At 38.4% G+C, this 20,139-nt stretch overlaps 1 protein-coding gene and 1 long non-coding RNA gene across 8 annotated transcripts in view; one reads left to right on the plus strand and one right to left on the minus strand.

Moving 5' to 3' along the window:
- tead4 (TEA domain transcription factor 4) overlaps positions 1–20,139 on the minus strand; it is a 61,274-nt gene that overhangs the window by 37,318 nt on the left and 3,817 nt on the right. For 4 of the 7 annotated variants that reach the window (XR_015526021.1, XR_015526022.1, XM_087311574.1 and 1 more), the window contains exon 2: positions 15,943–16,255. Coding sequence is in view for 2 of the 7 variants with exons in the window: in XM_087311574.1 (XP_087167700.1) it covers positions 15,943–15,949 (7 nt within the window). In the remaining 5 variants the exon portion in view is untranslated. The remainder of the gene's footprint in view (positions 1–15,942; positions 16,256–20,139) is intronic. The other 3 variants (XR_015526023.1, XM_087311576.1, XM_087311577.1) reach the window with 1 other exon arrangement.
- On the plus strand, positions 15,959–18,684 carry LOC147830740 (uncharacterized). The gene is made up of 2 exons (XR_015526129.1): positions 15,959–16,229; positions 18,414–18,684. It is a non-coding gene; the product is annotated as an uncharacterized LOC147830740 (long non-coding RNA).

Consider the following 20,139-nt stretch of genomic DNA (forward strand, 5'->3'; position numbering starts at 1 on the left):
TTTTTTTTTTCCTAATGACATGCACAGATGAATTGTTCACCACAAAACTTTAACTTTAAGATGAATTGTTCACCACAAAACTAGCAATGCGAGCTAACAACATCAATATGATCAGCTTTGATTTCATTTGTACTTTAAAAGTAACGCCTTTGCTGACAGACGGGTCACACTGAACAGAAGCTGAAGGAAATGAAAGGCTCCGACTCTAACAGCAGCTGCTCTGTGTGTCAATGTTTAGAGAATCTGCCTTTACGCCTGCCTATAAATCTCGCCGCTCCGTCCGGCCGGCTGGACTCGGGTTACTAGAACTAGTATACACTGGTTATGGTAGAAACCCCCCTAAACACACTTTTACTTGACTAAAACACCAGAGAAATGACTTTGTGGCACGAGAGGTTCACACTTTCTCCTCTCTGATGCTATTTAATTTAAGACAGATATTGTTATTGTTAAGTTTAGACACAGAAAAAAAAATACTCGAAGATGATTCCTTGGATTTACATTTTTATTTATTATTATTGTTTAAGTGGATGTGAAAAATGCTGAATTTAAACAAACAAGTTAAGTTGAACATTCATTCATTTTCCTTTGGTAAATATAAGACCATCTGGGAATAGTTATATGAACGTAAAGTCTTATATATGAATGTCTCTTTATGAAAACCAATTCCAATACCAACCTTGTAACTATTATCTGTTCTGTTTACATATATACACTTACAGGCCACTTTATTAGGTACACTTTACTTGAACCAGGTTGGAGCCCCTTTTGCCTTCAGAACTGCCTTAATCCTTTATGGTGTAGATTCAACAAGCTACTGGAAATATTCCTCAGAGATTTTGCTCCATATTGACATGATAGCATCACACAGTTGCTGCAGATTTGTCGGCTGCACATCCATGATGCCAATCTCCCGTTCCACCACAACCCAAAGGTGCTCTATTGGATTGAGATCTGGTGACTGTGGAGGCCTTTTGAGTACAGTGAACTCATTGTCAAGTTCAAGAAACCAGTCTGAGATGATTCACGCTTTATGACATGGTGTGTTATCCTGCTGGAAGTAGCCATCAGAAGATGAGTACACTGTGGTCATAAAGGGATGGACATGGTCAGCAACAATACTCAGGTAGGCTGTGGCGTTGACACGATGCTCAACTGGTACAAATGGACCCAAAGTGTGCCAGGAAAATCTCCCCCAACCCATTACACCACCACCACCAGCCTGAACAGCTAATACAAGGCAGGATGGATCCATGCTTTCATGTTGTTGATGCCAAATTCTGACCCGACCATCCAAATGTGTCAGCAGAAATGGAGACTCATCAGACCAGGCAACGTTTCTCCAATCTTCTATTGTCCAGTTTTGGTGAGTCTGTGTGAATTGTAGCCTCAGTTTCCTGTTCTTAGCTGACCGGAGCGGCACCCGGTGTGGTCTTCTGCTGCTGTAGCCCGTCCGCCTCAAGGTTGGACGTGTTGTGTGTTCAGAGATGCTCTTCTGCAGATCATGGTTGTAGTGAGGAGGAGGAGGAGGAGCCGGCCGCAGGGACGACAACCGGGATCGAGTCTGGGGAACAGTGGTTCCAGAAATCAGGTAAGATGAAAAACAGAATCTGAAAAATAAGGGCGAGAATGCGGCGGGATCCGAAAACACGAGAGCTTTTGCTTTTTTTTTTCTGGACGGCTTTTCCAAACCATCGGTTGGGTTTATGGAAGGAGGAGGAGGAGGAAAAGAAGGGCAGCCGGGTCGGCCGATCCGGCGGTTTTTCGCGCAAGAACAGCGCAGGCGCGAACGGCACACGCTCCCGAGAGGCGAAAAAGCGCGCACAGGGGCCTCTCGTGGATCCGTGAAAACAAAAAACGCTCGAATACGTACCTCCCGGGACGTATCTCACGGTCCGCAGAAATGTCTGCAGGGCTACGTTTCCATAATGAGCGGGTTGTTTACTTATTAGGGGTTGCTACAGCGGAATGAACCGCAAACTATTCTGACATTTGTTTTACACAGTGAACGCCCTTCCAGCTGCAACCCAGTATTGGGAAACACCCATACACTCTTAAATGCACACTCATACACTACAGCCAATTTAGTTCATCAATTCCCCTATAGCGCATGTGTATGGACTGTGGGGGAAACCAGAGCACCTGGAGGAAACCCACACCAACATGGAGAGAACATGCCAACTGGCCCAGCCGGGACTTAAACTAGAGACCTTCTTGCTGTTAGGCGACAATGCTAACCACTGAGCCCCATCAAAAACAAGTTAATCTTAATTTTTCTGCAATAAAATAAGAAAAAAAGAAATACAAAAGAATCTGTTCTACTGCAGACAGAAATTCCCCTACTCTACATCCTCGCATTAATTTAACAGTAAATGTTGACTGCCCCTTCAAGTCTAGAGCTTTAAAAATAAATTCATATTGAGACTTTTGAAAGCACATCAGAGCGCAAAACCTCCTCTGAAACTCAATGAGACGTGTGTGAGATCACTGCGGACGTATTTATCAGCCAATAAAAGTGGAAGGATTCACTTTTAAGATGCCGCTCATGTTTAAGCTTCCAGAGGCATCTTGTGAGATCTGGCTTTTGGCTGCACATGACTGTATGTGTGAACGTTTCCATAAACATATCTTTGATCTTATGATGATGATGATGATGATGATGCATATGGCAGAGTTGACACACAGCAACACTTTAAAACCAGCCAGAGCACGGTAGAAACAACTTGGTTTGTTTATTTCAGTGTTTCCTGCACAGTATCTTTAGTACTATGGCCGTTTTTGTCTTGAAATCACATCACAGTGTGTTTTAAATGTGATTTACAAGTGTAACTGGGTGCTCATGGGTAAAATTAAACAAAAAAGAAGGTAATGATTCGCACTCAATTGCTTCGTACTGGTTTTATTTTTACTTTTTCTTACATTTTACGGGTGACACTGAGGAAGGCTTTGTGCCGAAACGTCTGTTATCACCCGTAAAATGTAAGAAAAAGTAAAAATAAAAACAGTACGAAGCAATTGAGTGCGAATCATTACCTTCTTTTGAATAATAGTAACGATCAGATTACCGCACCAAACCTAAGAAGTAACTAAAAAAACCGCAAGCGCGCAGGACAAACTTCAGTAACTCGGCACACGTAAAATAAAACACAACACATGAACACATGACGTGATGATCCCAAGGATTCCATATCCGGGACCAGGCCATATCCTGAGCTGCTGCTGCGCTGATGGTCGTGGGGAGTGGAGAACATGAGTCTGATTCCAGCGACGCTCCAGGGACAGACGAGTCTTCATTGAGGCCATCTTCCAGCATAAACCACGGCGAATGAAGCTCTGCACAAGACTTTTGGCCAGCGGAGAAATTAAAATGGTCGTGCTCAACTGAGTCTGGTTCTCTCAAGGTTTTTTTTCTTCACTCCCATCAGGTGAAGTTTTTTTTTCCCTCTCCGCTGTCGCCACTGCCTCGCATGGTTCAGGATTGGTAGAGCTACGCATCGATGAATTTGCTCTTCAGTGTTTGAACTTTCAGTAATGATTAAATCACACTGAACTGAGCTAAACTGAACTGAACTGAACTTAAACACTAAAACCTGAACCACACTGTTCCAGTTACGGAACCACACTGTTCCAGTTACTGAACCACACTGTTCCAGTTACTATGACCATTTATGTGAAGCTGCTTTGACACAATCTACATTGTAAAAGCGCTATACAAATAAAACTGAATTGAATTGAATGAAGCATAGTTTAAAAAAAACAAGCAAAGTGGTCTGCTGTCTGATTTTACTATTGATTGTTATAACTAATTAATTAATGAATCAAAAACACTGATGAAGGAAGTTTGATTCCCCTAAGTGTTTCTTATAAGTAAAAACAAAACCGTTTAATTTATGTGCATTGTTCAGTTTATATATATATATATAAAAAAAAAAGTATTGCAAACAAACATTCTGAATGCACACAATTGTTCCTATAAGTAGTTTTGAACACAACGCACACTAAAGCATATTAAAAACTGAACAGAGAGGGTTGAGTTATGTGTTGGGTCATTGTGTTCATGAGGGCGGAGCTACAGAGGGGTCATTCACATCAACCCTGCTAGAGTGAAAACTGAGCCACAGTCATCTGAACCCCCCCCCCCCACACACACACACACACAAACACACCAAAAAAAACAAGCAAAATGCACTCAAATGTAGTCAAAATGTACCAAAATCAAGCTAAATTAAATCTGCCAATGAAGAAAGCAAATTTGTCTTGGTAAGAATTCTTGAAAGTAATTTAAATATCAAGTAAATAATAAATTGAATTTTGTGGAACCCTGCATTATTTTACAGAAAATATCATTCATTCATTTTCTTGTGAGCTTAGTAACTTTATTAATCCGGGGTCGCCACAGCGGAATGAACCGTCAACTTACGCAGCAAGTTTTTAAGCAGTGGATGCACTTCCAGCAGCAACCCATCTCTGCGAAACATCCACACACACACACTCATACACTACGGACAATTTAGCCTAAATAGGAAACCCACGCGAACGCAGGGAGAACATGCAAACTCCACACAGAAACACCAACTGAGCAGAGGCTCGAACCAACGACCCAGCGACCTTCTTGCTGTGAGGCGGCAGCACTACCTGCGCCACTGCCTCGCCCATTATATACCATCTCTATAAATGTATTTGTTTTATTTACGATCATTTATCATTCATAATTTTCTTTAGACCCGTAATGCTCTCCAGAATCTGACAGATTGATTAAGCACAGTCATCTGAAGCGTTGTCATACAGTGTTATGCCTGGATTTCATCAATAGCCTTACATTCACTAACACAGACTATATCTGAAGTGTTTGGAAGTAATTTGCGTTTTCCTCCTGTAGAAAAACGTCATAAGAACAATGCTTAGTGGCTCAATGTATTACAGCAGTGCTTTTAAAAGACTAAACACTTTATTGATATAGTGTACAGCCAAGCACAAGTGGTCAGAACACAAACGAGTCACAGGTGATGAAGCATTAAGCATTTCTCCGAAAGAAAATGCTAGCAGGCGTCTGTAGCTCCACTCATGCTCCGCCTCTTTTCCCCAATCCGCTTGTTAAGTGGTGACGTGTTTGTGAGGTATGTAATACTGTTTCCGGGTCTAAGCCGCCATTCATTTGAGTGGAGAAATCATTCGTTTATGATCACGTTTTATTCCTATCACACATTAAAGTTAATTTTATATAAAGTCATAGTGTACACAACAATCTCTGAGCTTGATTTTCGAAAGCCTTAAATCGCTTTGTAAACGTTTATTATTACCATTTCATGAGTCTCCCCATTCAGTTGAATAGAGCACTAGGACCCGGAAGCCGCTTCGCGTGACGTCATACTTAACAAGCGGATTTGGTAACCCCCGGTCTGTGTGATGATGCGCAAACAAAATTGCGACGGTTGGCCACGCCTACTTGTAGCTTTATTTGCGCTCTTCAGAAACCTACGGGTGATGTCACGGATACTACGTCCAAATGCTTTACAGTCTATGCGGGACCCCTAATAAATAAGACACTAAGTCGAACGAACAAACACACACACACACTTATACACTACGGACAATTTAGCCTACCCAATTCACCTGTACCGCATGTCTTTGGACTGTGGGGGAAACCAGAGCACCCGGAGGAAACCCATGCAAACGCAGGGAGACCATGCAAACTCCACACAGAAAAGCCAACTGAGTCGAGGCTCGAACCAACGACCCAGCAACCTTCTTGCTGTGAGGCAACAGCACTACCTACAGCGCCACTGCCTCGCCCTCCGAACGAACAAACTGTATATTCTTTTCCTCTGTCCCAACCCTACCCCTAAACCAACCCACACAGGAAACAATCAGCATTTTGGGGACCAAAACATGTCTCCGAAAGCTAAAATATTACTGGTTTTCCTATATTTGTGAGGACAGTTTGCTTGATATACATTTGATCCACACCATAAGGAGGACAAGGCACGCACAAACACACACACACACACACACATCTCCCTGAGAATCCGACAGAAGCCGAAACAACATCAGTGTCACGCAAAAGTACAGCAGCTCCTCAACAACCTCATGAATCTAAAGTCCCTCTCTCTCTCTTTCTCTCTCTCTCTCACTCTCCTCCTCTTCACATTCCAACCATTCCTGATCTGTGAGTCCTTCAGTTTCTGCTCAGCTCCAATAAACAACAACACACACACTTATGCACAAGACAGACGCTTTGAGAAGAAAATCTGACAGACTGATGTTTCTGAAAACATGACTCTCGTTCTGTTAGTTTGTTAAACATCTGGGAGAGAGACAGAGATGTCTCCTAATATGACAGATACTGAGTCCAAATTACACACGCACACTAGACTGTAGGAGTGAAAGTCGAGATGGTCAACAAGCGTCCTCAGAAAGAACTGACTGACCTCTGACCCCAGCCCGACCTCTGACGCTGACTTAACCTCAGCACAGCACACTTCTCATTAGAGCACGCAGACAGAAACAAACCTCGAACCTGCCTGTGAAAACTCAAACCCATGTGAGGGCCGGACGGCTTTTTCCAGCGCTTTCACAGCTGGATGCTAATGAACGTCTGCATCAGTGTGTCTGCAATAGCAAACTACTGTACTGCTCACACTGTTCCTGCTGTATTCTGTAAGCAGCATGTTACATCTATTGCATCTGTTTAACCATAATGTGACTGTACTGCAAAACGAAAGAAAATGCTTTTGTCATCAAATGTGCAATTAATTGTCTGTAAGTTTCTGCATTTCATTTTTAAAAATCTAACCAGGATTTTGAGTTTATATACAAAAAGTGTAACCTAAATTACTAAAACATCTGTAATAAGGGAATGATCTGAAAAAAAAAAATTGTACTTCAAATTTGCGCCCTCTAGTGGATTTGTCATCTAAAACGTACAACAAAATGTACTATAAGTAACGTAATTCAGATTTGCAAACATGTACACAGTGCCCTCTAATGGATTTGTCATCTGAAACGTACAACAAAAGTAACGCATTTCATATTCATAAATATGTAAACAGCGCCCTCTAGTGGATTTGTCGTCTGAAATGTACAACAAATCGCACCCCAAGTAATTTATTTCAGATTCATAAAAATGTAGACTGCGGCCTCTAGTGGATTTGTCTTCTGAAACATTAATCAAAATGCTCCTCAAGTAACGCATTTCAGATTCTCAAAAATGTAAACAGCACCCTCTAATGAATTTGACATCTAATTCGTTCACGCCAGACACGGAATGCGCATCAAGTGCGAGTGATTTACATGTTAAGTCAATGCAATTGCGCGAATAGACATCCTGCGGCGCTATACCAAGCGGCAACCTCTCGCTCTCTCTCAGGAAGCCAATACGGAAGTAACTAAAACTGCAATTCATTCGAAATTCCGCTAGTCCTGGCCGCTCCTGGCTCCAAAACAGAGCAAATTTCAATTGAGCCCACTGTTAGAATGGCCAACTTTACAGCAGAAAAAAAGATGTTTACAGCCTGGTACAACAAAAGATTTTGGTTCATACAGCTAATATTACCCTTCATGACAACTGTGAGGGGGGTGAATTTTTTTAGAACTCATCCGTTTCCTTTATATTAAGTTATATTAAGTTTGCATAATTAAGGGCGTGGCCACTTGAGTGACAGCTAGGTCTTGTTGGTCGCCGTCACGTCACCTCAGCTGAATCCTGCAGATTAGCCACTGAACTTGGCATATTTATCGTATTTCTGTGTTGTTTTACGTGGCTTTACACAGTCAACTGCCTTTTGGACTTGTTTCCTACACTTATTTGATGGAATGTCATGCTGAGTAAACTTAATTGTGCTCACAAACCGTTCACGTGGCCTCCGTTTCCCATGTGAGTAAAGTTATATACTTATATACCATCTCTATACATGTATTTGTTTTATTTAAGATCATTTATCGTTTATATTTATATTTAGAGCTGTAATGCACTCCAGAATCTGACAGATTGATTAGCTGTGGGCTCTAGAACAGTCATCTGAAGTGTTGTCATACAGTGTTATGCTGGATTTCATCAATAGTCTTATATTCACTAACACAGACTATATCTGAAGTGTTTGGAAGTAATTCGCGTTTTCCTCCTGTTGAAAAACGTCATATGAACAATGTTTAGTGGCTCAATGTGTTACAGCAGTGTTTTTAAAAGACTAAACACTTTATTGATATAGTATACCACCAAGCACAAGTGGTCAGAACACAAACGAGTTGCAGGTGATAAAGTATTAAGCGTTCTCCCAAAGTAAAGTGTGTCTGAACCAGGTCCAAGCAAACTGTCAGCAGGTGTCTGTAGCTCCGCTTACTCTCCGCCTCTTTGCTCTTGTTTGGTATCCCGCCGTGGGTGTGATGACGCGCGAACAAAATGGCAACGGTTGGCCGCGCCTACTTGTGGCTTCTTTTGCGCTCTTTAGAAACCTATTGGTGACGTCACGGATACTACGTCCATATATTTTACAGTCTATGCGCTATACGCGCCAATGGCGTGGTGCGAATGACGCGAATTGCGCGAATGGTGCGACGCGAATGGCGCAGCGCGAATTAAGCGTTTTTTGTGCGTTTGACGCATGTTTCGCGCAAATTGCTTGAGTTCAAAAGTCTGAACTTCAGCGGACATTCGCACCACGTTAACCAATCAGTAGCTTGCTCTTGTGGGGGCGTGATTGTGACGTACACCTGTTGTTGGATTCCCGGGGGAAATTCTCCAGCCGACACCGACAAAAAGTTCATCAAACTGGGCTGGGCTCAGTCAGAAGCACCGCTGAAAGCCTCCATCATCCAGCTTCAGTTTCTGGAGGAGTTTATGAGCTTAAAGAGCTGGATGCCCCTCTGAAAGAATCTAGTGGACTCAGACACGACCCTAAACGTGTCAATGCTGTTTTTCAGTCTTCATAAAGCACACAAACACTGTTATTTTCTCAATAAAATCCATGTTAGCCATTTAGTTATGAAGCTAAAGTCACCGGGCAGACAGAAGCCCTGCCCATCACGCGAGCCCGCGTCTGTTCTAAAGCGGATTTGATGCGCGAATGAAGTGGGGTTTGACGCGCGAACGAAGCGAGTAAACTCAAATGTGCACTAGGCTATTTACGCGCGAATTATCCGCCCGTTCCACGTCTGGTGTGAACACAGCATGAAACATACAACAAAACGCATCTCAAGTAACATCTTTCAGGTTTGTAAAAATGTAAATAGCACCCACTAGTGGATTTGTTATCTAAAACGTACAACAAAACGTACTTCAAAGTAACGCATATTAGATTCATAAATATGTAAACAGTGCCTTCTAGTGGATCTGTTATCTGAAACATACAACAAAAGTAACGCATTTCAGATTCATAAATATGTAAACAGCGCCCTCTAGTGGATCTGTCATCTGAAACATACAACAAAACGCACCCTAAGTAACGTTTTTCAGATTCATAAAATGTAGACAGCGCCCTCTAGTGGATTTGTCTTCTAAAATGTTCATCAAAATGTACACCAAGTAACGCATTTCAGATTCTCAAAAATGTAAACAGCACCCTCTAATGAATTTGACATCTAAAATGTTCAACAAAACATGTCTTAAGTAACATTTTTCAGATTCATGTATAAAATGTACCCTTTAGTTGATTTGTCATCTGAAACGTACAACAAAAGTAATGCATTTCAGATTCCTAAAAATGTAGAGCGCCATCTGTGTGTTTGTGTGAAAATAGTACTTGTCTTGAAAATATTATATTAAAATAAATAAATAAATAAATATATATATATATATATATATATATATATATATATATATATATATATATATATATTATTATATTATATATAATATTATATTAAAATAAATAAATAAATATATATATATATATATATATATATATATATATATATACATACATACATATATATATATATATATATATATATATATATATATATATATATATATATATATATATATTTTTTTTTTTTTTTTTTTCAACTAAAATATTATTTCCAAGCATCTCACAGCTGGTATTTCTCACTCCACAACACTAAACCATGAGAAAATGTCCTTATGTTTTAAAGCACTTGAGAACAGGTGTAAAAGTCCTCCTTTGTGTGCGCTCTTATCCTGCGACGGGAACCATTAAACCATGGCAAATGTATTTCCTTTCAGCGGCTGTGTGTAATTTTACGGCTTGATAAAGTCGATTCATAACGGTACAGTCAAGTGTTTGCTTTGGCAGAGCCGGTTAAGTTTTTGCCTCAAGCACCAAAAAAAACTACCCAAGAGATGGAGGTGTAATCAGACGTGCATCGAGCAAACACCACCAGTAAAAACAGGGATGCTGTATTAAAGGGATAGTTCACGCAAAAATGTACATTTCTTCATAACTTGTTTACTCACATTTTGATGGTTTTAAACTTTTTGGAGTTTCTTTCTTCTTGTTCAACGCAAAAAAAAAAAAAAAAGATATTCAGAAGAATATTGGGGAAAAAGCAGCCATTGACTTACATAGTAGAAACAAAAAATGACAGCATCTTCATTTTTGGGTGCACTGCCCCTTTAAATTTTTTCATTCATTCATTTTCCTTTGGCATAGTCTATGATTTATTAGAGGTCGCCACTGAGGAATGAACCGCCAACTACTCCAGCATATGTTTCACATAGCGGATGCTCTTCCAGCTGCAACTCTGTAATGGGAAACACCCATACACTCTCACATTTACACACACACTCATACACTACGGCCAACTTTATCCAATTCATCCACAGTGTATCGCATGTGTTTGGACTGTGGGGGGAAACCGGAGCACCCAGAGAAACCCACGCCAACACAGGGAGAACATGCAAACTCCACACAGACTCATACTCACACACACAAAATCTTGTAAACACTCACACACAGACACTCTCGCACAGGCATGTGTATGCACGCATTCACACACACACACACACACACACACACACACACACACACACACACACACGCTGTCAGTCATCAGGGTCGCGGGAACAGGTGCACGCCGCAGCTTCAGTGTGTTTATTTGTCCCTCTGTGCTGCAGATGCTCAAAGGGTAAATGTTCATTCTGGGCTCGGTTTACAGCCGCTCTGCCTTGAACCCGGAGCTCACGGCGTGCCATTCCTGACGCGTTTCGCCGCTCCCACACACACATCCACCCCAGATGCCCCCCACGACCCTCCCTGCCACCTGCCGTAACCCTTTATAAAGCTTTATAGAGTTTCACAGCTGATCGGAGGATGACAGACACACACACATCCTCTCGCTTTCCTTCATTCTGGCCCAATCAGGCGTCATCGCTCATTTCTGCACATCAACGGCTCTGGATCACACACACACACAGATGGACCGACGGACATTTATAGGAAAAACACACTCTGGGTCGGCTATTTATAGTGCTATAAGGGGTTGAGCTAATCTTCTAATCCACATTAATGGATGAATAGTGTAACACAAAAAAAACACAAAGACAAAAAGTTGTTTTTGTTGACAAATAAGTAAAAAAAATGTATGTATATATATATATATATATATATATATATATATATATATATATATATATATATATATATATATATATATATATATACAGTATATATATATATATATATATATAATTTAGTAATGGGGCAGCACGGTGGCTTAGTGGTTAGCACTCTCACCTCCCAGCAAGAAGGTCGCTAGTTTGAGTCCTGGCTGGATCAGTTGGCATTTCTGTGCGAGTTTGCATGTTCTCCCGGTGTTGGCATGGGTTTTCTCCGGGTGCTCCGGTTTCCCCTACAGTCCAGTCCCCTACATGTTATAGGGGAATTGAATAAACTAAATTGGCTGTAGAGTATGCGAATGAGTGTGTATGGGTTTCCCAGTGTTGCTGGATTGCATCTGGAAGGCCATCCGCCGTGTAAAACATTTGCTGGTTCAGTTGGCGGTTCATTCCACTGTGGCAACTCCTGATTATTAAAGGGGCTACACCGAAGGAAAATTAATAAATTAATGAGTTTAATCCATCCACACATTAAAAATGCAGGGTTGTATTTACTCAATGTTGGGTCAAATATGGACAAACTTAGCTTTGGGATAATTTTTATTTAATTAAATCATAAATTTACTTTTTTTTTTTACCAAACTGTTAGATTTGCACATATTTTAGCCAGTGTTGGATTAATAAAACATTTTTAGAGTGTATATATTAATCAATCAATCAATCAGTCAGTCAATCAAACACTCTATCTGAAAGATAGAGCAATTGTCGTCAAGCAATTGTACCAAATAAAGGTCTAAGAATGGGAACCAAATAATTTGTTAATTATTAAAAATGCTGGGTTGTTGTAACGAAATAATGTTGGACCATATTTGACCCAACTATGGGTTATAACAATCCAGCAATTTTTAGAGCATGATAACTAGGCCCACATGGAATCCATGGAATTCCATAGATTTTCGGCAGATTTTCCACAGAATTCCGCAGATTTTTAGCCCATTATTAATTCTGTTTATTAACTTGAGTAAATGTGTAAATCTGAATTTATTCCGTTTTTATTCAGTAATTTATTACTTTTTATTTAATATATTAAAGCTTTAGTTATGATACTCCGCTGGATACTCCCAAAATAATTCCGCAGATTTTTAGCAAAATTCTCCGCAGAAATAGCAAAAAATGTCCGCAGATTCCGTCTGGCCCTGATGATAACCAAACAACCAACAAAACAACTGAACGATCAATCAGCAAATATGAAGTCTTATTACCAAACGAAGGTCAAAGAATAAGAACCAAATAATTGGCTTCCTCTAAAAAATGCTGGGTTGTTGTGTAAACCAACGTTGGGTGAAATATAAACAAAATAATTTTGGACCATATTTGACCCAAATTTTAGAGCATCTTAACCAATCAACCAACCAATCAATCAATCAATAAATCAACTAATCAATCAAACAACCAATCAACTGAACAATCAATCAGCAAATATGAAGTCTTATAATTGTACCAAATAAAGGTTCAGGAATGCTGGATGAAATATAAAGCCAAAAATATGGTTTGTCCATATTTGACCCAACATTGAGAATTTAAATCAACCAATCAATAAATCATACAATCGCCTAATCAAACAATCTGTCTGAAGTTATACAATAGTACCAAATAAAGGTCAAGGAATGGGAGCCAAATAATTGGTCAAAAAAATGCTGGGTTGTTTTTGACGCAATCAATCAATCAATCAATCAATCAATCAATCAATCAATCAATCAATCAATCAGCAAATATGAGCCACACAATAGTGCCAAATGTCAACAAAGGTTAAGGCATGGCAATCAAATAATTGGTTCACTGAGAAAAATGCTGGGTTGTTGTTACCCAACATTGGGTGAAATATAGACAAAATAATTTTGGACGATATTTGACCCAACATTGGGTTATAACAACCCAGCATTTTTAGAGCATATCAATCAATCAATAACCAAATAATTGGTTTACTCTAAAAGAAATGATGGGTTATTTGCAATTTGTTGGTAAAATATAAACAAATAAAATATGGTTTAACCATATTTGACCCAATATTGGGTTACAACCCAGCATTTATTAGAGCATATCAATCAATCAATCAAACAGCAAATAAACAAATGATTGTTGTTGTTTTATTTCTAAAAAATGCTGGGTTATGTGTGATTTGTAATTTGTTAGTGAAATATAAACAAACAAAATATGGTTTGACCATATTTCACCCAATATTGGGTTACAACAACCCAGCATTTTTAGAGCATATCAATCAATCAATCAGCCAATCAATCAACAAAATCAATCAGCAAATATGTCAATAGTACCAATAAAGGTCAAGGAATGGGAACCAAATAATTGGTTCACTCAAAAATAAATAATAAAAAAATGCTGGATTGGTGTCACACAACATTAGGTGAAATATAAAACAAAATAATTTTGGACCATATTTGATCCCACATTTGGTTATAACAGCCCAGCATTTTCAAAGCATATCAATTAATCAAGCAACCAATCAATCAATCAACCAACCAGCAAATAACCAAATTAGGGTTGTAACAATATATCGGTATGACGGTTTACCACGATTTGAACGTGCACGATTATCATGCCATGAACAATTGCATATCAACGGTTTTAACCCTTAAAGACCGAGACAGCCGCCCGCGGCTAAAAATAAGTATTGCTCTTAAATGTTTAATAACTTTTGATCCGCTGATCCGATTCATACAATTCAAAGATTGACATAAAGAAGAGAATCTCAGCTTTCCAGTGCTGTATCACATAACATTCGCGGACTTTCAGAGGCTCCGGAATCAGTGCGGTTACGTCATCAACATTTGACAACGCTGATTTGACAAAGAAACGCTCGTCACTGTGTCTCCGGACAAACCAGACATGATACATTGATGCATTGTCCCTCCTCCATGCCCAGATTGGTTCAAACTCGCTATATCACAACCAATAAGTATAGGTTTCGCTTTTGTTTGTGGACCAACACTGAGCTTTTTGAACAACACGGAATGAGAGATAGGCATACATTTATGCGCGGCTAAATAAAATGCAAAAAAAAGTTTTGCATGAAATAATTCTTATACTAAGTACTTTTGCATGCACAGCAGCACAGAAACATGACAAAACAGTGACACAGCAAAGACGAACTGCTGCTCTTGCTGTTTTCAAAAGACGCAAATGAAGATGCAGCTGTTTGTCTGCATTGCAGACAACCATATCCATATCCATATCCACAGACAACCATATCCATGCTGGCACATAAAACCTAAGGATGTTCCATATTGAATCTAGTTTCGTTATGTAACTATTTATAGTATAGTAAATATTTATATCTATTTTTTACTGAGGATTTGCACCATGTTTATTTGGACTTTATTTGGACTTTGACACATTATTTATTATTTTCTTATTTTTATTTGTTCATTGTAAGTGGTGTTGTTTATAGTAACTAAAAATATATTATTTGGAAAAAGTCAAATTTGCTTCACTGTTCTATTATTTTGTAACATTTGTAACATACCGTATACCGCGAAACCGTCAAACCGTGGTATTGTTTTAGACGATTATCATACCGTGAAAAATTCATACCGTTACAACCCTAAACCAAATAATTGAATAGTACTGATAAAGGTTAAGGAATGAGAACCAAATAATTGGTTCCGTTAATGCCTCTATCAGTATTTACAAGGAACAAAATATCAGGGAAACCTAAAACTCCACCTTCATCTGTGTGTGAAAATTCACCAACATTTCTGCTTTATATTCTAATAATTAATAATTAATTATAATAATTATATATGATATCAACATATATACTATATATCTGTACAGTTGAAGTCAGAATTATTCGCCCTCCTGTGAATTTGTTTCTTTTCATATTGATAAACGAATTTGATTTTCATATAGATGTTGAACAGATTCAGGAATTTTTCACAGTATTTCCGATATTATTTTTTCTTCTAGAGAAAGTCTTATTTGGTTTTATTTTGACGTGAACAAAAGCAGTTCTTAATATTTAAACATCATTTTAAGGTCAATATTTTCAGCCCCTTGGATTGTCTCCAGAACAAACCACTGTTATACAATGACTTGCTTAATTACCCTAACTTTACCCTAATTACCCTAGTTAAGCCTTTAAATGTCACTTTAAGCTGAACACTAGTATCCTGAAGAATATCTAGTCTAATATTATGTGCTGTCATTATGGCAAAGATAAAATAAATCAGTTATTAGAAATGAGTTATTAAAACTATTATAATTAGAAATGTGCTGAATTAAATTTTATTTCTGACTTAAACTGTATGCACAACATTACACACTAGTTATCATGTGTAGCCGATATATTTCAGCACATAAACCGCTGATTGGCTTTAAATCTGGCGCAGAGAGGCAGGAGTGGATGGGCATACCGTACATCTTGCCCTCATCAGAGAGAATGATCTTGCGGCGTCCGCAGGGTGGGTAGATGGCCAGCGCCTCCTGAAAGCTCTGCTCGATGTCTGGACTCCACACGCCCTCGGCATCGTTCTCCAGGGGCTTGTCCAATCCCTCGCTCAAGTCCTCGCTGGCGGCCCCCGGGGAGGACGCCGATGCCCACTCGGACGACAGGGTGCTGGAGGGAGAGACACAAACGCCCCGCCGAACACTGAGGACGATCTGGAAGAGGCCGTGGCTGGGAAAACACAGGATTTTCCAGGTCTGGAAATGGGCTGATGTGCAATCCTACAAAAGAGAAGCTAATTTGTTAGAGTTGCACTGAAGCTTTTATTTAAAGAAGGCTGAGTAATAAAGCTGTGCAATATGACTATATTTATATAGGTTTTTTATGCAACCCAGGCTTATTCTGATTATGTACCCCTACATACATTTCTGGAGAGTGCCAAACACGACCCAGGGGCTACGTTTTTTTGCAGTTTTTGCGAATCCACCAGAGGCTGTTGTGTACGCTTTGAGACCTCAAATTTCTCTCGCGAGTGCCATTCGTGCCTGCTGTTCTCGCGTAAATTCACCATAGTCGACTCACTGACTAATCGACTCACCCGATCACCCACTTCCCTAAACCCAATCAACTGTGTTTTCAAAAAGAAATCCAGAAAAAGAAAAGAAAAATTACCACTTTCTTATCGTTATTTACGTGTTTATTTTTTTTATGCTTTTGTCTTACCTGCTTTCAAGTTTGTTCAGAGTGAGTCACTTTTTATATGAATGGGTGAATCTTTTAGTGGAGACTCACTCTGAACTTTTTATATGAATCAGTGAATCGTTTACTGGAGACTCACTCTGAACTTATAATTTGAATCAGTGAATCTTTTACTGGAGACTCACTCTGAACTTATTATATGAATCAGTGAATCGTTTACTGGAGACTCACTCTGAACAAATCATTTGAATCATTGATTCATTTGCTGGAGACTCACTCTAAACTTATTATTTGAATCAGTGAATCTTTTACTGGAAACTCACTCTGAACTTATTATTTGAATCAGTGAATCTTTTACTGGAGACTCACTCTGAACTTATTATTTGAATCAGTGGCTCTTTTTCTGGAGACTCACTCTGAACTTATTATATGAATCAGTGAATCTTTTACTGCAAACTCACTCTGAACTTATTATTTGAATCAGTGAATCTTTTACTGCAGACTCACTCCGAGCTAATCATTTGAATCATTGATTCATTTACTGGAGACTCACTCTGAACTAATCATTTGAATCAGTGAATCTTTTACCGGAAACTCACTCTGAACTTATTATTTGAATCAGTGAATCTTTTACTGCAGACTCACTCCGAGCTAATCATTTGAATCATTGATTCATTTACTGGAGACTCACTTTGAACTAATCATTTTAATTGGTAAATTATTCCACGGAGGCTCGCACTAAACAAATTATTGCAATCAGTAAATCGTTTACTTGAGACTCATTTCAAATGAACAAATCATTTGAATCAGTGAATCATTTACTGATTCATTTTGCAGTTCATTTTGCCATTTTATACATTTTACTTATGTTTTGTAGCCATTCGACTTTAAATAATGTCTAAGAATTATTATTATTTTTGTAATGTTCAATGAATTTCCAATATTTAAACACAAACACAACTAAAATTAGGAGAATTAAGCCTCCATTTTATATTATATTTATATTAGTTTGTGTCCTAATATGTCCCCAAAACACATCTCTCTCTAAGTAAATCTGCTGCTGTACATCTGTAACCTGTCAGCATAGCACCATTAAAATAACATTGTATTTGTGTTGCTGCAGCGTTTTAACCTCACATTTTAACCTGATGGCAGATGTGTTGTTTTAGTGTTATTATCACGTTAGCGCTGCGTTATTAGAGAGTCCGGTGTGTGTGTGTGTGTGTGTGTGTGAGAGAGAGAGATCAGAGCGGTGCCTTCGGCTGCAGCTTCACAATATGAGCTTTAGATGAATGTCCGGCCCGTGGCGGAGGTGCGCTCTCAGCTTTACATTCCAGCCATGATTACGCTGGATTTTATGTTGCGTGTGTGTGTGTGTTTGTTTTGTGCTGTGTGAGTCCAGCCGGAGTGTGTTTATTATGCATGTTACTTATACACACACATGAATGTATTCTGTGTCTGTGTTTGTGGGTAGGTAAGTGTGAGTTTGATTATGTGTGTGTTTGAGCATGTGATCTTGTGTTTGTGTTTATGTACTATTTTGATATGCATTTCATAGCAATCCCATGTTTATATTTGCTTATTTTTTTCAATATTTTTTATAAACTTTAACATTAAAATAAATGTTTTAAGTGTTTTTTATTATATTCATTCATTTTCTTGTTGGCTTAGTCCCTTTATTAATCTTGGGTTGCCACAGCGGAATGAACCGCCAACTTATCCAGCATATGTTTTACACAGCGGATCCTGTACCCACGTCTTTGGACTTGTTGGGGAACTCGGAACACCCGGAGAAAACTCACGGCAACACGAGGAGAACATGCAAACTCCACACAAAAACGCCAACTGACCCAGCCGAGGCTCGAACCAGTGACCTTCTTGCTGTGAGGCGAATGTGCTACCCACTGCATCGCCATGCAGCCAAAACTCATAGCATCTTTCCCAAATAAAACTCACGGCTGTATTAGAGCAAATGTTTTGTTTTTTTATAAATCTGCAAATGTGTTAACAAGTCTGTGTTTGTCTGTCAATATGGTCTGCTGTGTGTGCATTAATGAGGAAAAAATTAACCTAAATGATTTTAGCCTAACTATAACAAAGACTGAAAAATGTAAGGGGGTCTGAATATTTTCCATACCCACTGTAAGCATCCAAATATTTCACTCAAAAAAAATTTTTTTAAATCTGTCATCATTTACATCTTTATGACATTCTTTCCTTAGCTGAACACAAAATAAGATATTTTGAAAAATGTTGTAAATGGGTAACCATTTTGACTTCCATGGTATTTGGTTTTCCTACCATGGAAGTCAATGGTTACCGGTTTCCAACATTTTTCAAAATGTCTTTTGTTCAACAGAAGAAGGAAACTCGCAAAGAGTTAAAACAAATAAAGAGTGAGTAAATTATGACAGAATTGTAATTTTTTAAATAAATACCATTATAAAAAATAAACAATATATCAATAATGAAAACAATCATTACAAATGTTCCTAATGATCTTTTAATGGCTTTAAAGTTGCTTTAAAGGGGCAGTTTACCCAAAAAAGCCAATGTACTTACTGTTTACTCTCCCTCCCATGGTTTCTGAAAACCTGTAACCATTAACTTTTATAAAACAAATACAATGGAAGTCAATGGTTACAGGTTTCCAACATTTTTCAAAATATCTTCTTTTATGTTCATTATTTATTACTATCTATTTGTGTACACTATTTTTATTTTTGCTATTTACTCTCCCTTAAGTGCTTTCAAACCATTATATGTTTCCTTCTCCTGTTGAACACAAACTAAGATGTTTTGAAGAAAGCTGAAAACCTGTAACCATTGACTTCCATAAAACAAATACAATGAAAGTCAATGCCAATGCTTACCCATTTCTAAATTTTTTCAAAGTTTTTTTGAGAAATATTGAAAACCTGTAACTATTGACTTCTACAGTATTTGTTTTTCCTACTATGGAAGTTAATTAGTTACCATTTTCCAACATTCTTCAAAATATCTTCTTTTGTGTTCAACAGAATAAAGAAACAAGTATGAATTCACTTTAAAGGGGTAGTTCACCCAAAAACATTTGCTCAAAGTTTACTCTCCGTCAAGTGGTTTCAAACCATTATAAGTTTCCTTCTCCTGTTGAACACAAAATAAGATATTTTGAAAAATGTTGCAAACCTGTAACCATTGACTTTAATCAAACAAATACTAAAGTTAATGGTTACCGATTTCAAACATTTTTCCAAATATTTGAAAAAATGTTGGAAACCCGTAACTATTGACTTTCATAGCATTTGCTTTTCCTACTATGGAAGTTAATGGTTACCATTTTCCAACATTCGTCAAAATATCATCTTTTGTGTTCAACAGATGAAAAAAAAAATGTATGAAGTTGCTTTAAAGGGGGAATAAACCTAAAAATTACATTACTCGCTATTTACTCTACCTCAAGCAGTTTCAAACCATAATGACT

This window comes from Danio rerio, chromosome 25 (assembly GCF_052040795.2).
Source record: "Danio rerio strain M-AB ecotype USA chromosome 25, GRCz13ab, whole genome shotgun sequence".
In the NCBI taxonomy this organism is placed as follows: domain Eukaryota; kingdom Metazoa; phylum Chordata; class Actinopteri; order Cypriniformes; family Danionidae; genus Danio; species Danio rerio.